A 20,949-nucleotide genomic window follows, 5' to 3' on the forward strand; every position below is an offset into this window, starting at 1 on the left:
CAGGAACTCACCAAAATTAATGTAAGAAAATTAACAGTAATGAATAAAACAGTGGGAGTAAAGAGTAACAAATGCCCAAGACCAGATAGCTTCTATCCGAAGGCTTTAAAGGAAGTAGATGAGAACATACCCTAACCTTGATTTTCAAAAGTTCTTTTGATTCAGGAACTATTCCTTTAGATTAGTAAATTACATGTCACTCCATTATTTAAGCAAGGTGAGAGAGGTGGAAAATCAGGGAATTATGGACCAGTTATTCTAAAATCTGTTGATTACTAGAGCCTATAATTAAGATTGGAGTGACTAAATGTCTTGAAAGTTTTCAGCTAATTAGAGAGTGCCTGACAAGTCTAATTGAACTTTTTGAAGAGGTAACTACAGTGGTGAACAGGGATCATCTATGGATGTTATTTATATGGACTTCCAGAAGGCATTTGCTAAAGCCCCTCACAAGGGGCTGTCAATTAAAATTGAACCTTTTGGAATTGAAGGCAAATTACTGACCTGGGTCAGATATTGGCTGAGTGGCAGGAGACAGGGAGCAGGGATAATGGTTATTGGCAGTCTTCCATCTCGGGTGATGATGGTTTGTGCCCTGATGATAAACTCTGTGTTAAACAGTTCCTTGTGTAGCTCATGTACCCCACTCTGGCATAGAAGTCTCTGCTGCATTTACTGCAGAAGACAACAGTGGGCTAAGAAGGTACAGGATTTCTGGCTTCTTTTTTTTTGAGTCCCCTTCTCAGCCAGCTGAGTTTTCCATTTCTCCTTGCCTCTTCCAACGGCCCTTAGCCCCTCCAAACTGTCAGTCTTCAGAGGTCACAGTTGTTGGTGACTGCCGTCCGGTTGTCTGCATCATTGACACAGAGGGATAATGGACAGGTAGTTTAACTGGCAGGATGTGACTGGTGGTGTTCCACAGGGATCTATGTTGAGGCTTCAGCTATTCACTACATGTATCGGAGATGAGAAACAGCGCCACAGATGCAAGTTTGCTGATGACCCAATATAGGCTCCACTGTAAGCAGTGTAGATGGAAGCAGGGTAATGTCCTAGGCCCAAGCACCTTCGGGTGCTTCATTAATGATCTTCCCTCCACTCTAATGTCAGAACTGGGAATGTTTGCTGATGATTGCAGTGTTCAGTACCGATGGCAATTCTTTGGTTGTTGAAGCAGTCTGTGTCAGCATGTGGGAAGATCTGGGCAACATTTAGGCTTGGGCTGATGTGTGGTGCAAATGTCACTTGCCACATAAGTGCTAGGCAATGACCCTCTCCAACAAGAGAGAATCTAACCTTCTCATTCAAAGGTATTACCATCACTGAAATCCTCACCATCATATCTTGAGTTACCATTGCCCAAAAACTTACTGGACCAATCATCTAAATACTGTGGCTACAAGAGCACGTCAGAGGCTGGTAATACTGCCACCAGTAACTCACCTCCAGCATCTACAAGGCACAAGTCAGGAGTGTGATGGAATTCTCTCCACTTGTTTGGATGAGTGCAGCTCCAACATTATTCAAGAAGCTTGACACCATCCAGAACAAAGCAGCCCACTTGATTGGCACACTATCCACCATCTTGAACATTCACTCCCTCCACCACCAGTACACAATAGTAGCAGTATATCTACCAGATACACTGCAGTAACTCCCCAAGGCTTCTTCAACAGTCTTCCAAACCAGTAACCTCTACTACACAGAAGGATAGTAGGCACATGGGAACACAACACCTGCAAAATCATGATAATGTGGTCCTTCCTCATCCTGTTGAATATGTAGGGCCTTTTTCTCCACATCTGTTCATTATGTTGTTAGTCTTTTAGGATAAATTATTAAGTCAGTCTTTTTGCATAGTACTCTGTAAAGGTTTAAATAAATTATTTCATTAAGTTCAGACTCTGACTTCAATTCAGTCATTGACCGGTCAGCCTTGAAATACATTTTATTATATTTGAAATCCAGCTTATTGAGGCTTCTGTTGATCGCATTGTTTGGAAATATTTTGATTCAACCTCAACGTTGCCAGAGCTGTTTCACAATCTCAGTCTGTATGGATCATTTAGTGATGCACAAAATTCTAGGTTTGTTGACGAGTTTAATGAAGCAGCAGACTTTTGTGAGCACAGAATACAATAACGACATGCAATGTTGAACATGAATAAGCTTTAAGGTCTAAGATGAAGAAGCTGTTTCATGGGATGGAACACTAATGACACAAAGGTTGATTTCTTGCTGATGTATGGTTATGACTCTTTGGACACTGATTTCTCTATTGCGCCTTGCTGATGTGGCCATTATTTGCACAAGAGCATTGACAGTGGGTGACAGTTTTCACTGCAGAGGCTTTACAGCTTAGCCTGATACCGTACTCAAATGATGGCCACGTATGCATACATCCACAAGGATTCCTAAATATATTAGATTTGGAAACAATGGATTTCCTTCCTTGATCTCAGGACATTGAGGCCATTGTGGCACCCTAACCACCAAACTGTGTCCCAAGTGTGAAATAGTGATTTCTGCTTGAAAAATATTAGCATTTCAGTGCTACTCTAATCCTATTTCCCATTATTCTTTCTTTTCAAATACTCACCTAATTCATTTTTTTGATATTGTTTCTGTATCAGTAGCTACGTGTGATAGAGTTCCACGTTCTAATAATGTACTGCAATAATTTTACAATCTACCTAATAAAGAAGTGTTATTTTATGATGGAAAGATAGTTTTTTCAGAAGCTGGTTTTAATGAAGTCTAGCTCTGTGAACTAACCTGAAGCGATGCATAGACTGATTCAGACCGCAAAAAGTGAAGTTTTTGAAACGATAACATTATGGTCAACACTGCAACCATGTAAATCACACCAGAGACAGGCAGTGAGGAAGAAAATGAAAATGGGATGTAAAACGGGCTTTCTAATTGGTTAGGTATCATCACAGTGGAAGAAGCAATGAGATGCTACAACTCCACACCACGTGACTACTCATTACCAGTGAGGTGTCTGTGGGGGAAAGAAGCCCCTCATCAGCAGCCTCCTCGATCACCTCCTAACAAGAACAAAATCAAAATTTTGGTAACAATACAAATAAATCAGAAAGCTAATCATGTACACCTCTCTCGTTAACATAAACTTGTAGAGTGGTGAATGGTTTGCTGTTTTGCTATTAACCAACAACTTTTATTTATTTAATTCAACTAAATTAAATGGTAGTAATAATTCTGTAATTATTACATTTTTTGAATGCAGACTGCTTATATATCACCATAGAGGAAAATAGAAGAAACGCCAAATGCCAAGTCAAAATATGAAGTGGTGAGAGATGACAATATGATGTTCATACAGCCATAATAAAAGCAAAATACTATGGATGCTGAAATCTGAAATGAAAACAGAAAATACTGGAAAAACTCAGCAGATCTGGCTGCAACTGTGGAGAGAGAAACGTTTCAAGATCAATATGACTTATCTTCAGAACTTCAGAAGAAGCCATATTGGATTTGAAACGTTAATTCTGTTTTTCTCTCCATAAATGCTGCCAGAATTGCTGAGTTTTTCCAGCATTTCCTGTTTTATTTGGTCATACAGCCAGTTTGATTTAGTTGCTATCTTAGTAATTTAAAAGTAACTATCCTTGACCACTGACCATTGAAAACGAAAGGTTGGTAGCATGCTACTTAGCTTATCCAATTTGATTTATACATTCTATAGCAAATTATGTTACTGTTGTTTCATACAGAATAATAGCTGCCCATGGTTAACTACAAGAAAGTTATGCACTCCAAAATAGTTTACAATTTCTACAGTCAAAGGGACACAGAAAATCCAAACCAAAAGTTCAGCAATTCATCACTGATCATCCAATACCGATTTTTAACAAACACAATTCAGGTATTCCAAGCAGTTTAAAAAAAAAATCAGCCAGCAGTGGGTTAACATGAACAAACAAAAGTAAACAGTTTGAAATTAAACCAAAGAGGAACAACTTTAGCAGAACCTGAAAATACCAAATTCTGTCAGGGTCCAGAAAAAATAACTTTTACTTGTAAACATAAAATGGGGAGGGGGAGCTTCTAGAAAGAAAAGCAATACTGCATTACAAAGATACTATTTTGGTGAAAACTTAGTAAGAACCAAAAGCAGTATTTTTTAAATTTGTAGTTCATTAATATTTATTACTGTACCAACATCTTATAGATGTATTATATGCCTAGCAGAAGAAAAGTTTCACAAATATAGATCAAGTGTTTTACAAAACACATGCTACATTTCAGTACTAAACTATTCACCCTTTATTCCTTTTGTAATACTTACTAGATTACTGTTCTGTTCTCTTGAGAAACTGGTTTTAGCTGATGAACGTGAGATGGGATGCTGCAAACTGCCAAAGTATTGCCTTGGCAGGTAACAAATAGGAGGGGCAAAATATGGCTATGGAAAAGGACAAGTGGAAAAAAAAACAATTTAGGAAAATCAAATGAAGTCATAAAGAAAATAAATCCACATAACAAATGGAATGGCAAATCTCACTTTCAATGTAGAACATGTTTACTTTCCAAATCCCAAATCACAATGAATGAAACTTAAAATAGATATTACAAAACCAAAGTAAATATGACAGAATGGCAATATGGGGATGTTGCAGTGTCAACTCAATGTTTTTTTTAAAAGAAAGCCCACAGTCATTTTGGATCTAGTACAATAATAGATTTTAATTTACTTACCCGGTTATAAAATGGATGCTGTTGTCCAACCATGCCACTATAATAGCTGCTAGGATGTTGTGGTGACATTACATTACCATTGAATGAAGTTGATGAGGAGCAGACTGATGGTGCCTGGCTGAATATAGACAGAGCCCGAGGTGGAGCTTCCTGCAATGGTAGTGAAGGATAAGGAATCCCTGTGATATTTACAGAGGACATCTGCTCCCTAGCTGCTCGGATATCTGCAGGCATGAAGAAAAGGCTTAAGCAAAGACAGTTTTTATTTAATACACTTATTTATGCCCATAAACACATTTTCAGCAAGATAAAACAAATCAAAAAGTTTTGTGGACTTGTACACTTGATCAGTGCATTAGGCATCTATTTAAATTTTAAACTACACATCCTACTTCTGGAAATCACTCATCCCTTACATACTACCTGATTAAATGTGCCCTATCGCAGGCTGAACTTCCAACAGGTGATACAAAAAGAAACAAGTCATGCATTTATGTCGTGGTGTTCGTGATCACTGGATGTCCCAAAAGCACTTTACAGCCAATGAAGTACTTTGGTCATTGTTGTAATGTAGGAAGCAAGGCAGTCAATTTGCTTACAGCAAGCTCCCACAAACAGCAATGTGATAATGAATAGATAATTTTTTTCTGAAGTGATGTTGGTTGAGGAATTATTATTGACCAGGGCACTGGGGATAACTCCTCTGCTCTTCTTCAAAATAGTTCTATGGGATCTGTTATGTCCACTTAGAGGGTAGACCATCTCATCTGATAGACTGCACCTCCAATGGTACAGCGGATCCCCCTGTCCTGCAATGGGGTGTCAACCTAGATTTTTATGTCCAAGTCCTGGAAGGGGGCTTGAACTCAGAACCTTCTGACTCAGTCAAATGTGCCAGCAAATGAGCCACAGCTGATACACAATATCTACAATGTGATGTAATTATGTGATGTAATCCTTAAAAGGAGTATGCATCCTGAAAATGACCTTCCCCACTGATTAAAAGGAATTCAGTGAATACATGTAATATGTGGAGGGAACTCAAGGCAGACAGCCATAAGGAAACTGCAACATGATTTAAAAAAAAATATATATGTAAAAGCTTGCATGCACCAGGTAAATAATTTGTATAGTTTCAGGATGTTGACATTTGGTTTGATAATTGATTATAGCAGTAAAAATCCATTTGCTAGAATTTCAAAAGTATTTTAATAGCCTGAATTATGAGCAGTGCATATTAGCTTAAACGAAGCTGCTCATTCATTTCTGACAAACTTATATTTATTAAGAAATGGAATAAATTAAAAACAAGCAGACTATGAGGTTTTAGCGTACTGGTGCTACGAGGACAATTGAAAGGAGTTTCCCTTTTTGCAGAAACAATACCAAACTAAAATATAATCTGCAGTTAATCACAAGAAGAATGGTGAATGGTGTCGATGTCGCCTGGGTTATTACATTTTCTTGTAATCCAAATTCAGCTGTGGGCAAAAACATCAAGTCCAAACATCAGGTAAAACATTAGTAAAGACAAAAAAAAGAGCTAAATGGATAGGTTGTGATTTCTGTATTTTCTTGATTTTTATTTAAACCACCACATCGGATATTTGAAATTCAATTGAGGAAAAGAAAATTGAGCAAACTGTGGGACATGGTGGCCAGCTTATGCAATCAGTGATAAATGTACATGTGCAAAATCCATTCTAAATGTGGACATTGGAAATTATAACCAACAAAAGTGAGCATATAATTTACAAAATGTGAAAATGGGAAGTCAAGCTCTACTGACAGGAAATACATGTAGATACAAGATTATTTATTCTATGTGTGTGTATATATATAATATATAGATAGAAATATGTGTATGTTGTAATTTTTCAAAATTCCCATGATTCTGGAAAGATCCCATCAGATTGGAAAATAGCAAACGTAACTCCTCTATTCAAGCAAAGGGAAATGAAAGCAAGATACTACAGGCCAGTTATTCAAACATCTGTCATATGGAATATGTTAGAATCTATTATTAAGGAGATTATAGCAGGGCACTTAGAAAATATGAATGTAATTAGACAGAGTCAACATGGCTTTGTTAAAGGGAAATAACGCATGACTAAATTTATTAGAGTTTTCTGAAGTAACAAGTAACGAGGACAAAGGGAAAACTGTGGTTGTGGCGTACTTCGATTTTGGAAAGGCGTTTTATTAAGGTGCCACAACAGAGGTTACTACATAAAATAAGAGATCCAGATGTAGGGAGTCTCATATTATCATAGACAGAGGGTTAGTTGGCTAACAGGAAGCAGAGAGTAGGGACAAAGGGGTCATTTTTGGGTTGGCAAGCTGTAACCAATGGAGTGCCATGGGTATCAGTGCTGGGATGTCAACTATTTACAATCTATATAAATGACTTAGGTGAATGGATTGAATGAATGGTTGCTAGATATGCTGAAGACACAAAAGATAGGTAGGAAGGTAAATTGTGAGAAGGTCAAAGAGTCTACAAAGGAATTTGGATAGGTTAAGTGAGCGGGCAAAAAATTGGCAGATGGAGCATAATGTGGGAAAATTTGAACTCGTCCACTTTGGAAGGGAGAATAGAAAAGCAGTATATTATTCAAATCGAGAAAGATTGCAAAACGCTCAGTACAGAGGTATCTGGGTGTCCTGGTACATGAATCACAAAAAAGTTAGAATCTAGGTACAGCAAATGATTGTTGTCGTTTATTGCAAGGGGAATGGAATATAAAAGCAGGAACGTTTTGCTACAATTGTATAGGGTGCTGGTGCGACCACATGTGGAATACTCTGCAGTTTTGGTATCCTTACTTGAGAAAAGATATAATAGTATTAGAAACAGTTCAAAGAAGGTTCACTCGACTCATTGCTGGGATGAAGGGGTTACCTTGTGAGGAAAGGATGGACAGGTTGGGCCTGTTATCCTTTACAGTTTAGAAAAATGAGAGATGATCTTACTTATGAAATATAAAAGAGAGGAATTAACAAAGTAGATATGGAGAGGATGGTTCCCCTTGGGGAAGAGACTAGAACAAGTCAACACAGTTTAAAAATGAAGGGAACTAACATTTAAGATGGGGATAAGCAGAAATCTTTTCTCTGAGGGTCACTGGTCTATCGAATTCTCTTCCCAGACAGCAGTGGAGGCGGGATCATTTTTAGCAAATATTTTTAAGGCTGAGTTAGATAAATTCTTGACTGATGAGGGAGTCAAAGAGTGTAGGGGACAGACTGGGAAGTGGAGTTGAAGCGACAATCAAATCAGCCATGATCTTATTAAATGCCGCAGCAGGCTCAAGGGACTGAATGGCCTACTCCTGCTCCTAATTAGCATGTGAGCGTGCATGCATGTAATATATCCGCAAACACAGATATATACCAAGATGGGTCGGCGAGGGGGAGGTCGCGAGAGAGGTGGGTCGGCGAGGGGGAAGTCGCGAGAGGGGTGGGCCGGCGAGGGGGAGGTCGCGAGAGGGGTGGGCCGGCGAGGGGGAGGTCGCGAGAGGGGTGGGCCGGCAAGGGGGAGCTCGCAAGAGGGGTGGGCCGGCGCGGGAGAGGTCGTGAAAGGAGTGGGCCGGCGAGGGGGAGGTCGCGAGAGGGATGGGCTGGCGAGGGGGAGGTCGCGAGAGGTAGGTCGCGAGAGGGATGGGTGGGCGAGGGGGAGGTCGCGAGAGGGTCAGCGAGGGAGAGGTCACGAGAGGGATGGGTCGGCGAGGGAGAGGTCGCGAGAGGGATGGGTCGGCGAGGGGGAGGTCGCGAGAGGGATGGGTCGGCGAGGGGGAGGTCACGAGAGGGATGGGTCGGCGAGGGGGAGGTCGCGAGAGGGATGGGTCGGCGAGGGGGAGGTCGTGAGAGGGATGGGTCGGCGAGGGGGAGGTCACGAGAGGGATGGGTCGGCGAGAGGGAGGTCGCGAGAGGGATGGGTCGGTGAGGGGGAGGTCGCGAGAGGGATGGGTCGGCGAGGGGGAGGTAGCGAGAGGGTCGGCGAGGGGGAGGTCGCGAGAGGGTCGGCAAGGGGGAGGTCGCGAGAGGGATGGGTCGGCGAGGGGGAGGTTGCGAGAGGGATGGGTTGGCGAGGGGGAGGTCACGAGAGGGATGGGTCGGCGAGGGGGAGGTCACGAGAGGGATGGGTCGGCGAGGGGGAGGTCACGAGAGGGATGGGTTGGCGAGGGGGAGGTCGTGAAAGGGTCGGCGAGGGGGAGGTCGCGAGAGGGTCGGCGAGGGGGAGGTCGCGAGAGGGTCCGCGAGGTGGAGGTCGCGAGATGGTCCGCAAGGGGGAAAGGGATCGAGATCTTGAGGGAGAGGGAGAGCGTAACCAAGAAATGGGGTAGAAGGGGCCAGCGCCAGAGAGGGGCGAGTGCCAGAGAGATTATGTCAACATGCTGAATAAACTTTGCCCATGATAAGTGCAATTTCAAAATTTGATCATGACACCAAATTGAAGGGATAATTAATACAGAGAAGGACTGTGACAAACTACAGGAAGACATTAATAAACTTGCAGAATGGGTATGTAACTGTCAAATGAACTTCAATATTGATAGGTGCAAGGTAATACATTTTTGTAGCATGTTTAAGGAGGTCTTGGAAACCAAGCGTCTAAAGTGGTTAGAGGAACAGAGGAATCTGGGATTACGGATACACATCATTAAAAGCAGTGAAACAGGTTAATAAGGGCATAAAAAAGCTTTTAGTTTGAACATTAAGTAATTTCTGGTTCATCTAGAACTCGATGTCAGATAGCACAAATGCAATGTAGGGAGTCAAAGTGGGTGATGTGAGGCAGAGTTGGGTGTCATCAGCATACATGTGGAACTTGACATTTTTATGGATGATGTTGCTGAGGGATAGCATATGGATGAGAAATAGGAAGGTGCCAAAGATAGATTATCATGGAACTCCAGAAATAATGGCGCAGGAGTGGGAAGAGAAGCCACTGCAGCAGAATCCCTGGCTATGACTGGATTGGTAAGGGTCTGACCAAGCTAGGGAATTCTTTTGCTGGACAATGGAGGAATGACATTGGAGGGGGATGGCGTGGACAACCGTGGCAAAGGGTGTAGAGGTGATCGAGGAGGATGAGAAGGAATAGTACACCCATAATACTGATTAAATGATTTCAGTGTTGTGGCATGTTTGGAAATCTGATTGGAGAGGTTCCAACAGTATTGTGGGAAAGATACCACAGGGGTACTGTTTTAAAATTAGAGGACGCTCTTTTAGGACAGAGATGAGAAGAAATTTTTTCTCCGAGGGTTGTGCAATTTTGGAATTCTCTGCTTCAGAAGGTGGTGGAGGTGGGGTCATTGAATATTTTTAAGGCAGAGGTAGATAGATTCTTGTTAGACAAGGGAATCAAAGGTTATCAGGGTTAGATGGGAACGTGGAAATTGAAACACAAAATCATCAGCCATGATCTTATTGAATGGTGGAGCAGGCTCGAGGGCCCATATGGTCTATTCCTATTTCTTATGATTTGGGAGGTAACACTTTCAAGGATTTTAGTGACGAAAGGGAGGTTGGAGATGGGGCAGTGGTTTGCAGAGTTAGTGGAGTCAAGGGTGGACTTTTTCCAAGAGAGGTATGATAAAGACTTGCATTTATATAGCACCTTTCACAACCACCAACAGTCCTAAAGCACTTTGCAGCCAATGAAGTAATTCTGACATGCAATCACTGTTGTAATGTTAGAAACACAGCTGCCAATCTGTGCACAGCAAACGCCCACAAACAGCAATGTGGTAATCACGAGATAATCTGTTCATTTGTAATCTGGATTGAGGAATAAATATTGATTGGGAGACCCGAGATAACTCCTCTACTTTTCTTCGAGCATGGGTACTTTTACATCCTCTTAGGTGGCCGACGGGGGTCTCTGTCTGATATATCATTCGAAAGATGGCACCTCCAACAGTACAGCACTTCCTCACTGCACTGAGGTGTTGGTCTTGATTTTTGTGCTTTAGTCCTGGAGTGGGACTTGAGCCAACAATCTTCTGACTCAGAGGTGAGAGTGCTATCACCCAGGCAGGAGTAACCATGGTGCAAGCACAGTTTTGTGGGCAACCAGATGTGTCAGTGGCAGCTGACCAGTTAATAACCTTAGTGATAAAATTGTGCTTGAACTCCTTGCACCTGTTGATGAAGGCGAGGATGGCCGTTGCAGGACAGTAGGGTTTAAGGAAGCAGTTGATATTGGAGAAAAGGAGCCAGGGAATAGCTGTATTCCAGGAATACCCTAGAGTTGTGAACAGTTTTGGTAGGAGTACTGGGCCTGTTAGTTGTTGATGTTCTCCAGCCAGGTGTGGCAATGAATAGCTGAACTAATTATATGCCATAAACATAAAAGTCTGGGACCGTTGGGTTTAAGGGAAAGGAGATGGGAGATGGAAGCATACCAGGGAAATGGTCATAGTGAGAGAGAAAGAAAGGAAAGGGACAAGGGCATCAAAAGCAGAACTGAGGGGATAACTAAGCAGATCGCTAACTTAAGAACTTTATGGTAAACAAAGAGCCAAAGACAGTTGGGAGATTAATAGTGCCAGTGTAAGTGATTTTGGGGACAGTTTTTTTTTCAGGGGTGGAAGCAGGAGTTAGATTTAAAGGGGGGGTGGTGGTGTCATGTGAGTGGAGAAGATACAAGAAACGTTAACTGTGCTCCTCTCCGGAGATGCTGCCAGACCTGCTGAGTTTTTCCAGGTATTTTTGTTTTTGTTTTGGATTTCCAGCATCCGCAGTTTTTTGCTTTTATCTTAAGATATAAGAAGTTGATCAGAGATGTCAGTTTGAGATTGAGATGATGGGAATAGAGAGGCAATGTGTGACTTGACAAGGTCAGGGGTTGGGGTTGGTTGTAAATATAGTTAAGACAGTTTGCATGAAGTGAGAGTTAAGAAAAGACAGGAGAGCAGTGAACTCAGGACAGCAAGATGAGTTATAATGGAGATCAATGGCATATTCAAGGAGCATTTAAAAATGTTATTTCCTATTTGACTTCTTTTAACAGGTTAAGGTTTTTGCTATTTTTTTCCAGTTCTAATTCCTTGTCTAAGTTAGTTCCATCAACTGTTCTACATTCTCCTCTGCTTCAGCCCTGCCTTATATATTAAGCTACTAGCCACATTCAACAATTGGAAAAATCAGACGTGTGACTTACAATTCTGATTAGCAAATAAAGATGAGTGAATGACATTGTTGTTGGGCATGTGATTTCAATATTCATTAACAGTATATCCCTGTGTACTTTAATCTATTTGTTGGTAAAATTGTAAGACAAAATGTAGAATGAGAGAATGGTTTTTGATCAGTAAGTGCTTTACTTCTAATGCAACAAAGCTTTTTTTTTTACTTATGGTCAATCTTGCTATCTATTATAGTGTGGATTGAAATTACCAATTAAGGACTTAGCAATAGATATAGGCCATTTAGCCCCCTGAACCTGTTCCACCATTCAATGAAATCATGGCTGGTCTGCAACCCAACTCGAAATATGGGTTTTTGCCCCATATTCCTTTATACCTTTGGTTAACCAAAAATTATCAATCTCAGATTTAGAATCAACAATTGATCTAGCATCAATAGTCATCTTCGGATAAGAGTTCCAAACTTCTGTCACCCTTTGAACGTAGAAGCATTTCCTGAATTTCACTTGAGAGAGATCCAGCTTTAGTTGTTAAGACTGTGCTCTATAGTCCTAGACTTCCCAATCAGCAGAAATAGTTTCTCTACCACTCTATGTTTCCTCTTGATATCTTGAAAATTTTGATTCAAATCGCCCCTTAACCTTGAAAATTCCAGGGAATGCAACTCTAGTCTGTATAATCTCGCCTTGTAACTTAACCCTTAAAGTTCAGGTATCATTTTGGTAAATCTATGCTGCACTCCCTTCAAGGGAGCAAGGTGTGGTACCCAGAACTGCTCTCAGTACTCCAGTTATGGTCTAACTAGGACTTTGTATAGCTGAAAATGACTTCTGCCCCATGTACTCCAGTCCTTTACATATAAAGGCTAGCATTCCTTCAGCCTGTTTGATTATATTCTGTACCTACACGTTCATGGCATTTTAATGATCCATGTATTTACTGCTGAGGAAGAGGTCAACATGCCAGGCGCCCTAAGAAAACTATTACTGAATCAGGGACAGGCACACTAAAATTATCATAAGCAAAATAACAGTAATGAAGAAAATAATAGTACCAAAGAGTGACAACATCCCCACAGCAAGACAGTTTCCATCCCAGGGTTTTAAAGGAAGCGGGTGAGAATATTTAGATGCCCTAACTATAATCCTCCCATGTTCTCTCCATTTGAGAGCCATTTCTTTAGATTGGAAAATTATATTCATCACTCTGCTCTTTCAGAAAGGTGCAACAGGGAAACCAGGAAATTGCAAACCAGTTAGCCTAGCATCTGTTGTGAGGGAATTGCTCCTGATCACCCTCTTTTTTCTAATAAAATTGCAAAACTTTTTTGGGCTGTTTGATATTCTTTGCAAGTTTCTTTTCAAACTCCCTTTTACAGGTCTTACTTTGTGATTTGCCATCCTTTGCAATCCAACCTTCGTTATTCTTTGTACCATTCCCAGTCATCAGGCTCTGTGCTATATTTTGTATATATTGTTTTAGACTGGAGAACTTTGGGTACTTTAAGTCACAAATAAAAAGGAGAACCTTATGCCAAACTCATTGCAAAACAATGAAGCTTAAATACTGCATGTTAAGTATTACAAAAATTATCATTAACCCTGACTAAGAATCAGTTACAAATAACTATTTTGCAAAGAATTTAGATCAAATCTTTCAATGTAGTCTTGCTAAAGAAACCAGGATGATTACCTTGGAGATAAAAGCTTAAGAAAATTTAATATAAAAATTAACATTTTTTGGATGGTGGATGGGAAGAGAGAGAGAGATTGGTTAAGAAGCATATAGTAATTATCACTTAAAAATATATCATAAAACAAAATGCATTATGAAAAGGAGATGCCTATCTTCTTTTATCATTACGTAGACAAGGCCAGCACTAGTCCTTACTATCAGTAAATATTACGATTAACTTAATATACATTAACTGGTTAAAAGTAGAAGGAAAGGTGCCTGTAACTGATTGTTTCCCTGGTTGTTCTACACCTCAAAGTGTAATTAAGGCCAAAGGAGTGACAGATAAATAAACCAAAATTAGGTTACAGGAAAGCCACAGCTGGATCTCAAAGACTCTGGTTGATCACTCTAGCCTACACAACCACCCCAAATGTCATATTAAAAAAATACTCACCTGCAATAATCTCACGCAGTTTAGGATCCAAATTCACTGTGCATGGTAGAAATATCTTTACATCTCGTGCTGAAAGAATTGGCATTCTTGAAGATAGGAAAATTTCAAAGCTACGAATATCACTGTCAATTTCTAGAAGTGGCTCGACATCTTTGGTAGTTGGTATGTTTTTGGAAATTCTGAAGATAATCATAGGAAATAATATCAAATAAATTAAAATCAAATTTCTAGAACTGAAAGAATATTAGCATGTTGCGAAAGAAACATTTTCCAAATTATCTATTTTGTACCATCACAAATCTGCAAAGGGGCAAATAAAAACACACACCAATACAGGATTTAAAAAATGACAAACTAATTTTCAAATTTCTATTTCTAATATGATTTCTAAGTGAAATGACTGTAGTATTGTAATGTGCACTTCTTGTGAAGAATAAATTCAAAACATACTGATTTCCATTTTTCAAATCAGAAAACCACAATCAGGAAGTGAATGATGTGAGAATGCAATGGTACAAATGCTTCCACTTAAGGGAAGAAATGGTTCTAAAGTCTCACTAGTTGTGCCAATTAAGGAAAGTTATCAGTCTTCAGATAGCAGAATAGGAAAGATTTTTAGCAGGCTCTTTCTTAGAAATTCAAAAACTCAAACGGAGGGGGTTGGTGGAAACAATGCCATGGCACTAATATCACTGGACAATAATCCGGAGGCCCAGGCTAATGCTCTGGGGAAATGGATTCAAATCTCACTGTGGTAGCTGGCGGAATTTAAATTCAATCAATAAATTTGATTCAAATTCTTTAAAGCAACCCTATTAGCTGTTTAATTGCTAATTATTCTCAGAACTAAATACATTTCCTTTGCATACCAAAGGAATTCATTGATATGATCTTTTAAAAAGCTAGGAATATAAAGCTAGTCTTAAACCATCATGTCCATGACAACTGTCATTGATTGTTATAAAAAACCCATCTGGTTCATTAATGCCCTTTAGGGAAGGAAATCTAGCCTACATGTGACTCCAGACCCACAGCAATGTGATTGACTCTTAACTGTCCTCTGTAATGACCTAGCAAGCCACTCAGTTCAAGGGTAATTAGAGTTGGGCAACAAATGCTGGCGTTGCCAGCAACACCCACCTCCCATGAAAGAATATAGAGAAAAAAAACAATATTATTTTTAAAAAAAACATTATAACCTAAATAGCTTTTTTCTCACAATTGGTCTAGCAAATATAAATTTAATTTTTGATCCACTGGCTTCAGAGAGAAAAAGAAAGTCATACTGCCAGTAAACAAAGTATTGAAGGCAGCTTTTTAAAAAATCATATCAATGAATTCCTTCAGTACACAAAGGAAATGTAATTAGTTCTGAGAATAATTAGCAATTAAACAGCTAATAGGGTGGCTTTAAAGAATTTGAATTTCATTCTCAGCTGACATGTCATGTGAAGCAGACTAAAATAATTTTGTCAGCTGCACCCCTCGCTCCCAAGCTACATCTCAATGGTGAGCACAGTATGCAGCCAACAAATATTTTCAGTCCTTGAGGGCTAAGTTCTGCACTGTTTTGGTGCTTTACATAGTTCACGCTTCACTGGTCTAAACTAAAGAAAAAGTTGATAATAGATGTTGCACATAACAGTTAAAAAGTCTGATATCAAAAATCCTCTGATAGTTCATCATAAACAAGCATTTTACCTACAGTTGACTGAGAAGTACACTTCTATACAAGTGTTTTATTTTGCTCAGATAATGCAGCCTATCACTACTGAATTTTGTGGAGTGCCAGACAATTGCAAACGTTTAAAGAACGATTAATTTTCATGACACAAGGCAAAAATATAATAGAATTACAACCACTAAATATCTTCAATCTTACCCATTGTCCACATTTTAAAAGGCAAAGGTGAAACGTTGCATTGTTCTGTTTTTGCTACCAAATCACAAGAATTTTAATACTTTAATTTCTCAGAAGACCCACCTGTTAATATTTTTTCCACAAATTAAATGCGCCCCAACGCCACTTCCCACTTCATCCATATACACAGCTTCACAAAGTTAATTAAATCAGAAATAACAGTGTTGTTCTGATAATTCAAGTATCAAATTTATCCACCAAGCTATATTTTATATTAAAAGTCAGGGGATGTGACTGAAGACAAAAAAGGTCAGAATATTAGTGGCCAAAGGCAAAAAAGTCTGAATTTTTTTGAGAGAAGGAATCAGGTAATTATAGCACTTTTTTAAATCATCTGTAGTGAAATGCAAATGCTTTAAGGCCACTTCAAATGTACGGAATTATTAGATTTCAAGTGGGCAGAAACATTAGTTTTCCCTTTGTTTACCTATTATCATCAAGAATACGAACCAATACATTTGTATAACATCACCAAAGTAACCTCAGCATTTCAGTGTTCATTGCAGTTAGTCACATACTACATGAAGAAGTCCATACTAACAACAAAACATGACCTTGACTATGGCGGTGCTTTGTAAACTATTTTTCGATGTGATTCCACCTTCTCAAGGGAAATTAGGGATGGGCAACAAAACTGGCCTCGCCAGCAATGCCCACATCCATAAACAAATATATGTACAAAAATAAACTCTTGAAAATTAACGTGGCCCCAGAAACCAGCAAAAACAAAACAGCATTAAAGCAACACAGCAACAATCAATACGTTATTACTAAAGTTGATGTATTATAGATCAACATATAATAACATCATATAAATGTGAATATCTGTGTTTTTAAACTATGGTGTAAAAATGTTATATTTTATGCACTCAGTAGATTTCAGCCAAGCTTTCCATATTCTACGGTAACAGAGGACTGAGTGAAACCCCACTCCCCCACCCACACATCCTGTCCTCCACCACAAACACATCATACTGTCCAACCCACCGCCGCCACGCACACACACACCCACCCCCTCTTCCGAACTTCCCTTACCCCCACTCACTCAATAACCCATCTTCCCAAACCCCCTCCCTGCCATTCACTTATCCCCACCCTCCCCACTCATTCCCTCCCTCACCCCAGCTGCTTCATCAATGACCTTTCTTCCATCATAAGTTTAGAAGTGGGGATGTTCACTTATGATTGCACAATGTTCAGCACCATTCGCCACTCCTCAGATACTGAAGCAGTCTATGTCCAAATGCAGCAAGACCTGGACAATATCCAGGCTTGGGCTGACAAGTGGCAAGTAACATTCACACCACACAAGTGTCAGGCAATGACCATTTCCAACAAGAGAGAGTCTGAACATCGCCCCTTGATGTTCAATGGCATTACCATCACTAAATCCCCGACTATCAACATCCTGGGGGTTACCATTAACCAGAAACTGAACTGGACTTGCCACATAAATACTGTGGCTACAAGAGCAGGTCAGAGGTTAGGCATAGTGTGACGAGTAACCCACCGCATGACTTCCCAAAGCCAGTCCACCATCTACAAGGCACAAGTCAGGAGTGTAATGGAATACTCTCCACTTGCCTGGATGAGTGCAACTCCCACAACACTCAAGAAGCTAGACACCATCAAGGACAATGCAGCCCGCTTGATTAGCACCATATCCACAAACATTCACTCCCTCCACCACCGATGCACAGTGGCAATAGTGTGTGCCATCTACAAGATGCATTGCAGGAATTCAACAAGGCTCCTTCGACAGCACCTTCCAAACCCATGACCACTACCATCTAGAAGGACAAGGGCAGCAGATAGATGGGAACACCACCACCACCTGGAAGTTCCCCCCCAAGTCACTCACCATCCTGACTTGGAAATATATCGCCGTTCCTTCAATGTCGCTGGGCCAAAATCCTGGAACTCCCTCCCTAATAGCACTGTGGGTGTACCCACACCACATGGACTGCAGCGGTTCAAGAAGGCAGCTCACCACCACCTTCTCAAGGACAACTGGGGATGGGCATTAAATGCTGGCCCAGCCAGCAAAGCCCACATCCCATGAATGAATTTTTTAAAAATGCTCTTATATAGACATGAGGCAGAATGAGCAAGAGAAGAGAATGTGAATGAAGGAAAAACAAAGCCTGCTTTCTAACATGACCCCCGGTTGATTTATAAAACTGCAGCAGGTTTTGTTCACTTTAGCAATATAAACATTTTCATTATTTTTCTTACTAGAAAGTCAAATTGTGCTTATTAATTACAGCTTCTGTAGAAGTATTTGAATGTAAACTAGACAACAACTTTGAACATGTTGTCCACTAAATTTTTAAATGAACGCTCCTTTTTATTTTTATGTGTGGAGAAAGAGATCTGTGTGAATGTCAGTCATCCTAATTTGTTCCGATTATAAAATGATGAAATCAAGGTTAGCAAACATCTTAGGAAAACCTGCAAACACTAATGCCTGGTCAGTGCCTTGCCTCTTCTTGTTAATAGGGATTCACCGGTTAGCCAAACACCCACATTCTACTTTCTAGTTCTGCAAAATCTCAGGACTTCCTCCAGTTATGCTAAAACAAATGACTCGTGCTGGAAAATTGAGCAGGAGGTATAACAGGTGAACAATCCACTACTGCCCTTTTTACTTTGATTGTAGTTGAAAGTTCCATCCACTGTTTTGTTCTTGGAATGTGTGGATGCACATAGGAAAAGAAAAATCATTTGGGAATCTCCAATTTGTTAAAACAGTAGAAACTGAATGAAGTCATACTGAAACTGTATAGTGCTCTAGTCAGATGGCATCTAGAATAATGTATCCAAATCTGGTCACCTAGACAATAGAGATCCTCAAGCATAGGAAGCTATTCAGAGAAGAACCACAAGACTAATCTTTAGCATTAGTGGAATCAGTAATGAGGAAAAATATTGGAGAAATAACCAAAAAGAAAGCAAGCAATGCAGAAAAGTATACCATGAACAATAAGGAAAGAGGACACGCTGCAAATCAGTAAAAAATAAACATTGGACAGAATAGAAGCATATGAATAGCATAGGCCAATCAGCCCCTTGTGCTTGTCCAACTATTCAGTTAAATCATAGCTGATCCATATCTAAAGTCCATTTACTCACTTGGTTCCCTAACTCTTAATCCCCTTGTCTAGCAAAAAATCTATCAAACACGGTTTAAAATTTTGCCTGATGTCATCTGTCAGGTTCTTCTGTTTACAATGGAAAACAATTAATATATCTCAATACGAAATAAAAAATGACAGTTTTTTTCCAACAAAAATCCATTTGTTAAGAAAGTATCTACAACTGACAAACTGCCGTGCTTTTTGTACATAAGTCTAGAAGCATATAAGTAAATACTTTTAAGCACAGTAATAGAATATATCACCACCTAGGAGAGCTGCATTGTACTATACTTGAGTATGCTTATAAAGGCGCTTGCTGTTAGACATCACTGTCACATTACTGAAAGCAACATAACCTCAATACCAAGTGCTTCCAATTATTTCCTCAGCTTCTAATCTCAAGAGCATTAAGTTTAATCTGAGTCTAGTGTAATGTGTCAGTGTTCTATCCTGCTTACAAATTACTTATAAATTTAGAGTTTATATTAAAGTGTTAGTGAGCGGGTAGAGCACGTGATGACTTCAATTTCCTAATTGTGAAACCAGAAAACAACCACAATCAGGAAGTGAATGATGTGAAAATGCAATGGCACTAATTGTTTTCACTTGGGTGAAGATATGGTTCTATAATGTAAGGGGAGGGGGCATGGATTTTCACAAATACAAAATGACATATGAACACAAGGATAAATTGAGAAAAAAAATAAGAGCTGAAATTGCATTATTTCAACCTCCAGGCACTTTGGTTACACAAACACTGCCACCACAACTGCAGTGGAATGCAAATTCACCAATACAGTTCCTCCCAAGTCTCAGTAGGTCAATTCCTGCCTTCCCACTCCAATTAGAAAGAAGGGACCGTGCCAAAGGTTCAAAAACTGAAGGATTACTTTCTATACCTGCTAGAGTCTTGTTAAAAAAAAAGACAAAAAATGCTTGGAGCAGAACTAAACTGAGTTTACTAACTAAAGGAGGGAAGGTATGCTTCAGTTGTACAGGGCATTGATGAGACCACATCTGGAGTACCATGTACATTGGTCTCCTTATTTAATGAAGGATGCAAATGTATTAGAAGCAGTTCAAAGAAGGTTTACTAAACTAATCAAAAACAGAAAATGCTGGAAAAACTCAGCAGGACTAACAGAATCTGTTAGACAGAGTTAACGTTTCAAGTCCATATGACTTCTTCAGAACTAAAGAGGAGTAAAAATGTGATGAAATTTATACTGTTTAATGGGGGTGGAGCAGGCAAAGCTGGATAGAAGGCCAGCAATAGGTATCCTATGCCTCCACCTATCACTGGCCATCTATCCAGCTTCACCTGCTCCACCCCCCTTAAACAGTATAAATTTCATCACGTTTTTACCTCTCTTTAGTTCTGAAGAGTCATGCGGTCTCGAAACGTTAACTGTCTTTCTCTCCACAGATGCTGTTAGACCTGCTGAGTTTTTCCAGCATTTTCTGTTTTTGTTTCAGATTTCCAGCATCCGGAGTATTTTGCTTTTATTAAACTAATACCTGGATCGGGCTGATTGTCTTATGAGGAAAGTTTGGACAGGCTAGGCTTGTATCCGTTGGAGTTTAGAAGAGTAAGAGGTGACTTGATTGAAACATATAAAATTCTGAGGGGTCTCGACAGGGTCAATGTGGAGAGGATGTTTCCTCGTGGGAGAATCTAGTACTTGGGGCCACTGTTTAAAATAAGGGGTCTTCCATTTAGGACAAAGATGAGGAGAACTTTTTTTCACAGAGAGTCGTGAGTCTTTGGAACTCTCTTCCACAAAAGGCAGTGGAAGCAGAGTCTTTGAATATTTTTAAGGCAGAGCTAGATAGACTTGATAAGCAAGGGGGTGGAAGGCTATCAGGGGTAGGCAGGAA

The 20,949-nt window shown here is 39.9% G+C and overlaps 1 protein-coding gene across 5 annotated transcripts in view; it reads right to left on the reverse strand.

Annotated features, from left to right (window-relative positions):
- The window catches only part of LOC144680554 (kinase D-interacting substrate of 220 kDa-like), a 184,260-nt gene that overhangs the window by 20,848 nt on the left and 142,463 nt on the right, over positions 1–20,949 (reverse strand). For 4 of the 5 annotated variants that reach the window (XM_078541658.1, XM_078541655.1, XM_078541657.1 and 1 more), the window contains 3 exons: positions 14,014–14,192; positions 4,726–4,949; positions 4,316–4,432 (listed from right to left, as the gene is read on the reverse strand). In XM_078541658.1, coding sequence (XP_078397784.1) covers positions 4,316–4,432; positions 4,726–4,949; positions 14,014–14,192 — 520 coding nt within the window. The remainder of the gene's footprint in view (positions 1–4,315; positions 4,433–4,725; positions 4,950–14,013; positions 14,193–20,949) is intronic. The other variant, XM_078541659.1, reaches the window with a different exon arrangement.

Source organism: Cetorhinus maximus, chromosome 5, assembly GCF_964194155.1.
Source record: "Cetorhinus maximus chromosome 5, sCetMax3.hap1.1, whole genome shotgun sequence".
NCBI classification, from domain to species: domain Eukaryota; kingdom Metazoa; phylum Chordata; class Chondrichthyes; order Lamniformes; family Cetorhinidae; genus Cetorhinus; species Cetorhinus maximus.